Source organism: Thamnophis elegans, chromosome 2, assembly GCF_009769535.1.
Source record: "Thamnophis elegans isolate rThaEle1 chromosome 2, rThaEle1.pri, whole genome shotgun sequence".
Taxonomy (NCBI): domain Eukaryota; kingdom Metazoa; phylum Chordata; class Lepidosauria; order Squamata; family Colubridae; genus Thamnophis; species Thamnophis elegans.
The window spans coordinates 96,164,574-96,178,555 of NC_045542.1; the positions used below are offsets into that span (position 1 = coordinate 96,164,574).

At 35.9% G+C, this 13,982-nt stretch overlaps 1 protein-coding gene across 2 annotated transcripts in view; it reads right to left on the reverse strand.

Annotated features, from left to right (window-relative positions):
• The window catches only part of EBF1 (EBF transcription factor 1), a 348,388-nt gene that overhangs the window by 80,529 nt on the left and 253,877 nt on the right, over nt 1–13,982 (reverse strand). For both annotated transcript variants that reach the window (XM_032212355.1, XM_032212354.1), the window contains exon 8: nt 9,933–10,074. In XM_032212355.1, coding sequence (XP_032068246.1) covers nt 9,933–10,074 — 142 coding nt within the window. The remainder of the gene's footprint in view (nt 1–9,932; nt 10,075–13,982) is intronic.

Here is a 13,982-nt window from a genome sequence, read left to right on the forward strand (position 1 = left end):
GGATTAGTTTAGAAAGGATAACAATAAGAATGGTTATTTCTGTCTCACTTTGGCTGCAGGCTGGAGCAACAGGAGAAGGAGAAAAATCAAGAAAACAAATCCTGCTCTGTAGAAAAAAGAGAAAAAGTTCCATCATCACTCTGTCCAGCTGGGATGACCAATGCTTATCATAGGCCAGTAGGCAGGATAGTAATCATCTGAGATGCAGTTTGGGTATATTCAGCATACATCAATGCAAGAGCCGCATCATATTAAAAGCCTTCCATTACTAGAATAGGAAGACAGATGGTCCAGCTGCCCCTTAAGGATGAAGATGAGGGCTAAAGGTTAATAGATGGGATCCTGAAATGAATATATGTTTCAATCAGGAGAAAAAGGTCAAGAAAAAAAACAAAACAAACAAGGAAACAACCTCAACATCCACTAATTTAGCTGGGTAGTCGGGGGGTTAGCTTTTGAGATAGGAGTAATATGGTTGTGCATCAACTTTGCCAGACCTTGAAAATAAAAAAGTAATCATTCTTAATTTGCAGTGCACAAACATACATCACCTAGAAAACTGAAAAGAAGGGTGGATAGGATTGTCTTCTCATAGCTTCCCCCCCCCCCCCACTCAAGTGCATTTTATGTGCTATGGGTAGGGTTTCATTGGAAGTGGATAGACTAAGTTCAACTACTCTTGGACGGAAAAAAAATAGACCCATAAATCAAAATGTGAAAAGAAGAGCTTTCCTCTACTCCAAGGCAGGATTCTGCAAGTTTTGGGTCAGTTAAATTGAAGTTTGAATGACATTCACTAGGATATAATTCCACTGAACAGGGAGAGATATTAATTCTGAACAAATTATTTTTTTTCCTACTACATAAGGATAGATGATAGACATGCAGGCAGGCAGACAAATAATTCTAGAGAAGTCACAACTCTTTAGATTCTAGTTTTAGAGCTCCTCAAAAAGACTTAGGGCGTTATATTACAGAAAAAAATACAAATACTAGTTGAGTCATTGTTTTAGAATTTGTTCCAATGCTTGCTGACTTAGTAATTTATATTTAGAAAAGTGTGATTAATAATCTATGTATATCAACTTTATTTTTGCTGCTGCTGAAACAGCAACTTTACATCTTCATTTTCTTACTGGTGATAATAGCAAGGATAGTAAGACCCTTGACAGAATAAACACATTGTGGTATCATATCACCATGCCAAACACCTGCTACCAAGCACACCCTTAAGCCTTTTTATGTTAAATTCTGGATTGAAATGGATAACAGTAGATTCCTATTCTTAATTCCAGTATGAATTGTAATATTGGGAACTATCAATGATGACCACAGAATACTACAGCTAACTTTTCTTAGATTTAACAACATAATCGATCTTTCCTATAAGATTTGTACTTTGTACCTAACCAAGACTTGGCTACTGCTGCCCATTCAGGTTGTTATAGAATCAAACTTCCAAAGAGTTGCCACAATTTGTAGAAGGCAGGGAAAAGCAGGAAGAAGAAAACACTGGCCTGGCCCTTAAAGAAACCTAAAAAAAACCCACCCAACCTATTTAAACTGCTTGTCAGTTATCAGCTTGACAAGGCCACTTGAATATATTTGGGAGTATTAGCATAAATGCTTGGCTGTGAGTTCACAATGGTTGCTAGCGCTAATGGTACATAAGTAATTTAGTCACTTCTCTTAGGCTCCTGTCAGAATGATGAGAATCTCCTCTTTGCATTGTTGCATATTAGATCATTACATAATAAAGTGTTAGAGCATGCAAACTGACAGGGTTTCTTGCCCTGTAATTTTGAGGCTATGGCATTATGCTGTGCCCTATTGTGTGCTGGGCTTTACATTCTAATAAATACAAAGTCCAAGATGAAAAATTAGCTTCAAGCAATGCTAAAACCTTACTGGATAACCTTTGCAAATGTCCGTAGGGACATCTGGCTCCATCCAAACAGGATTCTACCTAGACATCATTGCTACATTATTGATTGTAACTAAACAGATAGTGGAAACCAAAAATCTGCACTATTGTCACAGATACAGAACATTTTTTATTTCATAGTAGTTCAACAGGTTTAGTTGTTCTATTTTTTTCCAGCTTGCATATATAAATATACAATATTTTATTTTTATAAATAACTCAAAACAACAAACATGCTTAATAGTCCTTCATACATTCAGGATTCATACATATCAGTGGTGGGATCTGGGTGGTACACCCCAGTACGAGCGTACCAGCAGTAACTGGGAGCAGTGGCGACTGTACCAGAAAAGTAGCTCACTGAGTAGCTGAGTGTCATTCGACGGTAGTGTGTGCATGCATGCGCCGCGCACGTGCCCAATGAGCATGCCTGGCCCCGTTGCAGTGTACTGGTTGTGACGAGATCTGGAACCCACTACTGATATATATGTTTTCAAAGAATGAACCCTGCTATAATTATATAGCTATATAAACTATATATAATTTTATAGCCTTATTTATTGTTTCAATTAATTTGGTTGAGAAAAAAAGGTCATGGAAAAACATGATTTATTTATTTATAAAATTTATTGGCCACTAATTTTATGATATGATGACAGTGATGGTGATGGTGACTATAGCCTCATTTGTTTAAAAGCTAATTTGAAATATTGGTGAGCCTTGAGTCAGATAAAGTCCTTTGGATAACATTATGTTTCTTTGAATCTATACATTCCATTTGTTAAAATCTTTATTTCACAAGAACATATTTGTTCCAGAAAAGAGTAAACCTAAATTTCCCAACATGTCCGCAATTACCAAATGAGAAAACCACCAAAATCTGCCTAAACCAGTCTAGAATGACATAATCAAAATACACACTGCATCACAGCAAGTAATCACTGCAGATAAGAACTGCTTTCCTGCATAATTGTCATAATATTAGCAAGAGATAATTTGCAGCATGAGATTTAGAACTGTCTCTACAACCACTTTCCAGAGCTACATTTTAAATATGTATTTTTCGAAGATAAAAATAACATTTGTAATAATATCCATGAGAAAAATTATTTTGGTTGTAATCTTATATTCATGTACTCATGAATAAACTTCAGTGAATTCAGTAAGAACTTCTTCTGATTAAAAAGGTAGAGAAAGTATACTAAAAAGCCAATTGTAATGTTTTTATTAATTCTATTAACATTTTCTCAGAGAAAAGGTTACTGTAGTTAGAAATGTTCAAAGTCATGCATCAAATGAACAAACAATTTTTTTTAAAAAAATGACAACCAATTTGAACATTTAACATAATTGATATAACTTTCTATCAGGGCCTGGTATTTGGTACATTCTATATTCATACATTTTGTTTTATCATTTTTTAAAGTTTTTCAATAAAATTATTTGCATGTTTGATACACATGCACATACACATCCTATGTCCACTCTAATGTGCAAAAAGAAAATAAGGAGGCAGTGATAATAGGCAACTGCCAGTAGGGAGAATCATATATTATTAAGAGAATTCACTACATAGAGGGAAAATGAAGAATGCCAATTGCAAATAGAACCTACAAAAAAATAGAAGAGGCTCTTTTATATGCATGTTTTACATGAAGAGCAACATGGGTATGATGCCCATTCATCTAAGATCCCCTAACTTCTGAAATGGCCTATAGTAAACTTTTTATTTGACTATTATGATTGGCATCTTTACGCCAGTGTTGACTCCTAGCAACTGTCTGGGAAAATCTCTGAGGTTTTCTTGGCAGTGGTTTGCTATTGCTTGCTTTCTAGGGATGAGTGAGAATGACTGGCCTCAGATGGCCCAGCTGACTTCATGCCTAAGGCAAGACAAAATCTCATGGTGTCCTGGTTTCTAGACTGGTGCCCTTCCCACTACACCAAACTGCCTCTCCAGTAAACTCAAATTCTATACTTGAAACATGGATCAGTTCTCATTTGAAATGTTCCATTTTGCCCTTACAAAAATATTTCATTAAAACATTCTATGACCCATTTAAAATGTTGGCAGCACTATAGAAGTGACTTTTAAACACAGTTTTGAAAAGTAAAATATATATTCTTCATGTAACGCTCCCTTCACCTTTTTCCCTTCAAATTCTTTATGAGCTAGGGTTTGTGATTTAGAGAAGTTCTCTTTTAAAACTTACATCCTAGAAATCCATATTGATTGAATATATTGGTCTTCTCATCCCAATGTATAAAATTTTGAAACACACACAAAAAAACACCTGAGTGAAACTATTTTACTACAAATCACTGGTCTTACTTCCCTTGTACCAAATAGAGCTGCTCATATGAGCATCTGCCAGCAATTATTTTGGAAATATAAACACTGAGCATTGACCAATGTATTTATTAAGGCATGCCTGTTAAGGAAAATTCATGGAGTACAGTTTTGATTACAGTTAAGTAAACTTATGAGAATTTTCCTCTTTTTTAAGCAATATATGACAACTGGACTGAAAAGAGAAAATTAATTCCAACTTTAAGGGCAATATAGAAGGGTTAAAAATTAATTTAGTGCTATGTTATGAAATTAACAGAAGATATTGCACTGTGCTAATTATGACTTGTATAGCATAATCTATACAAATGATTATTCCGAGAAAAACAAAGTTGACATTACATTAATTCATTTTCTAGTCCATAATATTTTTATTTATTTATTTATTGAACAAATGTCTATAGTCAATTAACATATATAGGTGACTTTATATTATTGTAGTTCTTTTTCTACCCATGGTTATTGTGTAAAGTGTACAGTAATAGATCTTCGGGGACTTTTTTGCGTCATTAAATTTTATAAATGATCAAATAGGAAAATGACAAGAAGGAAATCTGTCTTCCCAATATTATAACAAAGTTTGTGAATTTTGATCATTTCATGGTCTTGAAAAGCTTTCTCCGGAACTACATAACTGATGCTTAAATACAGGGTAGAAACACCTTAGAAAGGCATAAGGACCTGGAGAAGATGCAGCCTGATTTTATGAGAGCAGGATGCATTCACAGGCCTTCCATTCCAGCCCAGCTGAAGATAACAAGATCATTAAAATGAAATTTATGTGGCCCCAAAACCCATCTACCATGTTGTGCATGCATAAATATATCCAAAATTGTGGATATGTAAAATCTTTTCCTATGGATATTTCTTCAGAAAGATAGCATAATTATTTTTGCATTCCTTCCTCCCTAGAAAAGCTATACATAGGATTGCTGCCTGGGCTTATTCTAGCAGATTTAGAATGTGTTTTCAGTAAAACAAAAGAAACTGAGATGTCAAATCAAAGCGATTTCATTATACACATGACTTCTTTTTCTTACCATAATCTCCACCATCATTTGTGAAGTCAAATAATTTTAATCTGGGGTAAAATTGGAAATGGCAGCAAAGGCCAATAGAGTTCCCTCCATACTCCCCCCACAGAAGCCAAGCAAAGTAGAAAGTGCCTTTCCTCCAATACACTGCTCTGCCTGGTACTTTTTCACTCCAAGATTAAATAAATGCTGTCTTTCTTCAACAGAGGCACCAACATGGCCCTTAGGAGCAGAGCAATGTATGTGCAATAAAGAAAGGATGGTGAACCTCAATTGGCTAACTCTTACCTGCCCTAAAACATCAACTGATTAAAGTAAATGTACCTTAAACTTACATACCACTTCACAGAGTTTTACAGCCCTCTCTAACGGTTTACAAAGTCAGCATATTTCTCCCAACAATCTGGGTCCTCATTTTACCAACTTTGGAAGGATGGAAGACTGAGTCAACTTGAACCACTTGGACTCGAACTGTCAAAATGCAATCAGCCAGCAGTCAGAAGAAGTAGCCTGCAGTACTGTGCCACTCCGGCTCTTGATCTAGAAGTGACTCTAATACTGATTGAATTTCTTGTATGTGCTTTTTCTTTTAAAAACTATTTTAACGGTACTGTGTTTCATGTGGTTATTGTTTTATACTTTTTTTTACTGTATGCTGCCCAGATTCATTTCTTGTGAGATGGGTGGCCATAAAAGTGAAAGGTAAAGTAGTCCCTACAAATTTTACTCTGCTAGTTGTTGCTGACTATGTGGGACTATGTTCATGTCTGTTTCAAGACAATTGAGCCAGTGATGTCCTAAGACATTTCTGTGGTCATGTGGCCAGCATGACATCATGGAGTGCTGTTACCTTCCCACTGAAGTGGTACCTATTTATCTACTTGCATTTGCATGCTTTTGAACTGCTAGGTTGGAAGGAGCTGGGGCAAAGATGCGTGCTCACCCTATCGCGTGGGTCTCGGGTCTTGAACCTGTGCTGCTGGCTTTCCAGCTGACAAGCCCAGCATCCTAACTGCTGAGCCACCACGCTGTCTGAGCGTGGCCATATAGATGTGATAAATAAAAATAAATAATTTCAGAACTTTGCATACTGTAGTTCTAAAAAATAATGCTTTAATTCCAATACTAAAATATGATTGTGAAATTACAAAATTTGGTATAAACTCATGCAAGCAGAATTTTCATACCAACTGCTATTAGCTGGAATCTGATTTTCCTTTTTCTCTCCATATTAATATGGAAAGGAACTATGAGCAGAATTTAGAGCAGGTAGCTTTTTGCCAAGAGTGAAAGCAGAAAGTTTCCAATCTGAAGGAATTCTGGCCTATCCTTCTAATTGGCAGGTACAACAGATCCCCAAGTTAAGAACATTCTGGTTTAAACAATACCCATAATTAAGAACAGATCCTATTGTAGCAAGATTCAAGTTAAATGCACAGTGATTCAAGTTAAATGAATAGTGGTTCAAGTTCATTATACTATAGTACTTATGTAGTATTATACAATAACACTGGTGTAGTTTACAAACAAATTTGACTTTAAGGACAGACCTTGGGAATGAAACTTGTTCTTAAATGGGTACTACCTGTGTTCACTGAGTCATCTAAAAAAAAAATCTGTATCCTATCTTTTTAATAAAGAAAGAAGGGGAGGATTTGGTTTGTATAAGAAACTTCAAGGATGAATTAATAGATATTCTCTGCATACTTCGTTTCCTTCTAATTAATAAAATATCAGCTTGAACATTCCTTAGTAAATCAGCCAAAAATTATGACAGTGGTTTGTTTATTAAATTAGGTTGCTGGCAAGGATGGAAAAAAATCTATAGTATGAATTATTGCATAAAATATCTCATGGTCTACATAAAAGTTAAGGCTAAATAAATACAGATGTAAGTTATGTTTATATAATAAGAAACACTGCTGAGCTAAGAATTTTAGGTTAGAAAGTGCAAACTTGTGGATCTGATACATTATGCATTTACCACATGACCAAATTTATTATGTAAGTAGTTGCTATAACATAAAGAGCACTGTTTTACATATATGCAAAGTAAAATGATAAGATATAATAGTAGGGCAGCCTGATAATGAGGCAAGAGGTTGTGTTTTTAACACCAATGGTTCCTACAATGATGGCAGTTCATATTTTCATGCTGCATGGTTTTTCAACATATTAGTTTCCTAGAATAAATTTCAGATATGCTAAGTGGTAAATATTGTTAGCATTGACATAAGCTATTTATACATGCATATTAATACTAATTGGAGTTGTGGGAGATTAATATCCTACTTGTTGCAGTCTCAACATGCCCTGGCTGAATTTGTTCATGTGGCTTCTCTAAAACACAATCTCTTTGCCCAAATGATGTAGGCAGAAGGGGGAGTGGTCTTAAGGGGCAAGAGGAAGAACTGCCTCTAAAATAACAGCCAGATAAAAGAAGATTGAGTCAGGGATAGGAATGTAATCTGATTAAGTCACTCAATCAAGCCCCTCCCTAGTTCTCGTGAATATAAAAGAGGGAGGGAGGGTACATTAAGACTTGCAAGTCTTTCTTACTTTAGTTTTACAGTAAAAGCAATATGGACCTAATGCACAAGGTAAAATTCATACCCAGCAATTCCTTGAGAATGGTTGAGGGAGGCCATCGGTAATGGTAAAAACATCCCTTTTTAAACTCTACTAGCTCCAGCATAAGTCTATTTCTTTTTTTTTCCACATCTGTTTAATTTTTAATTTATCTATTCATATTTTTTTCATAAGTGAGAGAAACAAGCATTATGCCTACTCCATGACTGGTATAGCTTTTTCTTCTCACTGGGAAGGTGGAAGAGACGCTGAGGGAACAAGATTCCTTTGTATTATCTAAATCATGGGTGGGCAACCAGTCTAATTTCATGCAGTCTTTGGCCTAATTTCAAAAGCCCTCTGTAAGCAATCACTTCATACCTCTGGCAAGAGAAATCTGTCCTGGCCAGTTACAGAGAAACAAAGTGTTAAAGAAAGTGACCTGGGAGGTGAGAGTGAGCAAATAAGTGCCCCATCCACATTTGGCTCTGGATCTACTTACTGTTTGCTTCCATTCTACCCACCGGTGACAATGCACTCTATATTTACTTCGCCTTCCCCTTCCCCTAAACCACAAGGAACCACTCATCTCTACTCTCAATTTATGATTTATTTGGCCCATGAAGGAAGAGGAGAAGGAAGTAGTAGTCATTATACAAAGCTTTTCACCACTACACTAGTGAAATTCTGCTTTGATAAACAGCATTTCCACAAAAGCCCCCAGTCTACGGATGGATTTCAGAACTGCATCTTTCACTGACAGTTTTGAAAGTACAGTGTGTAAGCTTCATGCCACAGATAATCTTCTAGTAAGATACATTCAGCATCCTCTTTGCTTCTTTTAAAGGTTATATTCAGATCCCTCTTCTTTTCATTTTCCAGGGAGAACTTGAGAAAGATGTTGGCTAGTAATGTACTGTTGTTTCATACTTTCAGTTGTTAGTCACTATGTTAACACTGTGTTTGTTTTATATGTTTACTGATTTAGAGTTTCTTTTTAAAGGAAAAAAACAAACAGTTTAATGAAATAAATAAATAAACATTTCTCCATGCTAAAGTGGCGAAAATGATTTATCCATGAATACTTTGTAAGACTGCCTTTCTAAGTCTTAAAAAATGTTCAGAAGAACAATTGCAAGAAAATATTCAAAGACTCAGATTAATTTCATTCAAGTAAGCATGGTGTCATTGCAAGATAGCTCACTAAACTCAGTTGCTGACTCAGCCACCAACAAGTTATTCTTGAAATTGGATTATAGAGTAGGTGTGAGGCTAGTATTATTTCATAATCATCCTGTAAGCCATAGATAAGGAACATGTGGCCATCTAAACAATGAACTCCAACACCCAGCTTCCCCCCCCCCCTTGCAGGTTATGTTGACTGGGACTCCTGTTTTTACAGCTTCTAGATTCCTACTTTCCTACTGTAGATATGCACTATAAGATCCAGAATACTTGTTAACATTACTACTTCTTGGAATTAAAAAAGAGGTAATGTAGCATGACTATTTTACAGTCACTGATCCAATGTATATACACATTTGCAGAGACTCTTTCGTTTTCTTCTACTTCATAGAACTGGAAATGTTTAGGAACATTATGTACATAACAAAAAGCAATATTTATGAATTTAAAACATATTGTCCATAAAAGAATTCTCTATAGCACTGTTTCTCAACCTTGGCAACTTGAAGGTGTGTGGACTTCAACTCCCAAAATTCCCCAGCCAACATGTCTGGGAGATGAAGACCACACGTTTTCAAGTTGCCAAGGTTGAGAAACAGTCCTTTTAGAGAAACTGGTCTTGACTACTTCAGATTTACAAAAAATAATCAATTGTGTGATTGTTCGAACTCTACCTTATATAAGATTGAGCCCTACTTCGATGCATAAGTGGGAATTGTAGAATCTTTCAAATAGGTTGAAATTTTGGTGCTGGTTTTTAGCAATATTTTCAAATTTTTGCAGCAGTGTTGAGCATGAGAAGAATTAGGGGGAAAGAAAGCCCAAGGACCCATAGTGAAAGAAGAAATGGCAACCAACAAAAAATGCCTACCATGTTCCAGATAAGAAGGCGTACCTTCCGAAGGATCAAGCCTTCGAGCCCTCCGCCCATGTTTGGAGTTATTGTGCACAAACATATTATCCGATACTGCCAAGACGTGGCCATCCACATTGACTGTTGTAGATACCACAACCTGCAAGTGGAACAGCAATATAAGGAAACACTTTAATACAATTTAAAATCAAATAAAGCACAGAGACTAATAAACCCAGAATCTTAAATAACAGCTGGGAAAGGCAGAAAATTGCACAGCTATTTCGCATAATAACTAGTGCCTAGACTCTATGACTCTAACAAGAGGTGCTATTGATGAGTGGGTCTTTGGCATCACAGGCTTTTGATGTCATTTAGTCAAATTACACAGTTTGTAGCTGTATAAAGGAATATATACTGTTAACCATAATTTTAACAAGAGCAGCTTTATTAACTCCTTTTTAAAAGAGTTGGCTGCATATTACTCCACATCATCCTTCAGCATGCATGTCAGAATAGATAAACTGTTGTCACTGCAAATGAGAATTGATTCAAGTGCAAAAACAAAATTGGTTGCTAAAGTTGGATTAGAGTAACTGAATTCATCATACTGCTAAAGCCTGGAGTGTATGCATTTGTCCAAATTTCTCCTGAACAGGGGAGAGAGAAAGAAAGATTGTATCCATAAAGAATATTTTAGAACGTAAATGAATACCGCTTTTCAAATCTAAGCAGACTCTGCCTTTATCAAGCGATCAAGTGTAAATTTAGTGTTTTTGCAAACTTTATTATCCTAATGGGAACAACTAGAATAGAAATATTATTTTACTGTACTATAGAAGATATGTGGAAATTTAGACAGTAAGATGGGCAGCATATACATTTAGTAATAAATAAATAAATAAATAAAAAACAAACAAAAATCACAAACTCAACCCACCGATACATTTATTAATAAAGCATAATTTTATTGATAAAGTATATTTTTGAGCAAGTTAAAGGATAAAGGATTTCCATTAAGTTACTTTGATAAAAATGTGCATTGTTTTCTGTGCTCACTATGGATCAAAAATAGGATCCAACCGTGATTATTTATTATAGTTGAATCTTATATATATTAAAAGGACCTTTTAGAGACTATAAAAAGTGTCAACTTTAAAAGTGTAGAATAGAGAACTGAGACCTTTAGATGACAGCATTGATAATACTGGGATTATTACTATTACCCTTGTTATTACCATCTCAATCATCACTTTTCTTTATTATATTGAGTCTCATTTATATTCAGAGAATCTTACAAAACAATTTTTTTTCTTTAAGGAGTTAAATAATAAAGTACTAAGGGCATGCCTTAAGACAGGAGTCCCAACCCCCAGTCCGTGATCCAGTCCTGGACCACTTTTATCTCAGCACTAGTCATTGTGATTGTATGGCACAAAATATATGGGTGTGATGTATTAATTACCAGCAGACTTCCATATACAATTCAAAGTGCTAGTTTCAATTTAAAATTCTAAATATGGTTTAGCATTTCCAGAACTTCTGATTTTACCAAATTTGACCCATCTAAGGCTCTTCTGGGAGAATCTCCATGTGATATCCTAATTCTTTGAGGTGGAAAGGACTGAACCCAGAAGGGCAGGTCTCCCATTTTGGCACCAATGCTCTGGAACTTTCTCCCGCAAGCAATTTGGCTGGCCCCTTGGAGATGACATTCCAAAATTTATCAAAGATCAAAAACCTTGGAAGGCTTCGTGGGAATAACCATGGACCATCCACATTTAGAAGCTTAGCTATCTAGTTATGCTATATGAACTAATTTCTGATTAGAGATATTATAAACATGTATTGTACTTTTTATTTATGTTGTTTGTTTCTTTCAGACTAGTATTGTTGTGAGTCTCCAGTAGTCTGCCAGAATTTATTTAAAATTTAAAATAATAACAGTTATAATAATACTGATGTTGATTACTGTAAAGAAATATAGCCTTAGCATTAAGTCAATCTGTTACCATGATCAAACACAACAGCCATTTATTCCGATAAAGGATAGTTGTAGCTCAGGGTTGACATGAGAGGTCGTTGGTGCTCTCTGAGCTTGCTTCTTTTCTTGCAGACTTTCCGTTTCCCTAACCAGATAACATCCTCATAGATGTATGTTGTAGATGATGTAGGTCAGGGCTATCAAACTTGTGGCCCACGGGCTGGATGTGTCATGTGCTGATCATGCCCACCCCTGATTTAGTGAAGAGGGGGAAATGTCCTGATATGTCACATGATAATGTCATGATGACGTGAGGTTGACACCCCTGATGTAGGTGATAAAAGAACCACCCTTATTGTGAATAAATGCCTGTCCACACTAATATTAATGTACTGTTGTGTTTGATCATGGAGAGGGATGGGGGAAAGGGAGAGAAACAGATTAATAACAAATACTGTATCTGATTAGTTATACATTCAACAGGACGTATTCCAACCGGGATGATGAATCAACAAAACAAATCACCAATGAAAATTGTGGCGGGACATTTTCACAAAACCTGTTTTCTCTCAAGTTTTAGGGAAATTCTGCATCTGTGTGACTGTGTTGTTGTTCTTTTTTGTGACTGCCTAACTACGCGTTCAACCTAAAGGCTATGTTTCCATTCCACTACCACTCATTAAGCATCCCGAGCTAATTACAGTTTCCCTCCCATGAACCTGCCTTCCAGAACTTTTGCTAAAACAATAAGAAGAAATGACCTACACTTCTCCTTAAATTAAACAAGGAAGGGGGATTAAAAATGGAAACCCACTGAGATATGTTTATTCATGCGACCTCTTACAACCAAATATAATAATTGTCTGTTAATTGCAGTTTCAGCTCCCACCTCATGCTTCAACATGTGAAACTGCAATCAGCTGGCTCCTGTTTAATCCACCTATTATGTTGACTAATTAACTTTGCTCGACAGTTTATTTCTTCCTCCATTATCAGCCCCTGTCAGCCTCAAGCACAGCGCTGCTAAGGGAGACCTCAGCCTCTTTGATTGATCACCGATAGATTGACATGCAGATTAATTTAATTAGAATCACCTCACTTGAGAAATGAAAGACAATGGCAAAGGGGCTAATAGATCTGCTCTTATAATGAGGCTACCCTCCAGAGCCAAGGAAGAGAGTTTCTGATTTATTTTGCTGAATTCCCCAGTCGCTCCACAAGGCTCTTGCTTTAATTGTTCTTGGTATTGAGAAGCTTTAGCCTCTGAAGAGGTGAAATGCTTTACAAGGATTGGCAAACATTTCTTCAATTCTCCAAGGAAGCTGTTACCCTCTCAAAGTTGCATGAACAGAAAGGGTTGCTGGCAAGAATTTCCTTATGGGGCTTGAAATGGGTGAAAGGGAAGAAAATGAAGCAAAGTTTTCAAAGTAATATTTCATAAACCATAGTAAATTTCTCAAAAACATGTTTTGTCATTTCTTGACCTAAAACACTGTTTCATCCAGCAGTTCCAATTTTCTGTTTATTTAATCTGTCCCTCCCTCCCCTCCTCTCCTCAATTTATTAATGTTTACAAGCCTGTGAATGATTTGTGTCTGGATATAGTTTGTCACAGAATGCCATTAGCTCATTTCATTAGATATTTAAACAGTTTTAGAAGTTAGAGTACTGAGCGAGATAGAACCAGCATGCTAGTTAGAGAATACTGAAAAAGAACACATCAGCCAAAGTTTGGAATTAAATTAAATTTTTTTTTTTTTAAATAATCAAGATTCATAGAGACAGTTCTCTATATGGCAAATACGTACCTGGATAGAAAACTGCCTGTGCCTTAACAGAGATTTCATGCAAAGCACTATTTAGTGAAAATCCTTAAATACAAGATTGTAATGATAGCAATAACACTAGCAATAGAATAGGAATAGCATTTAGAGTTATATACCGAACGCTAATGCTTTACAGCACTCTATGAGTTGTTTACAAATGTCACTATATTGCCCCCAACAATCTGAATCCTCATTTTAATGACCTTAGAAGGATGGAACACCAAGTCAACCTCAAGCCAATCAGCACTGAACTCCTGG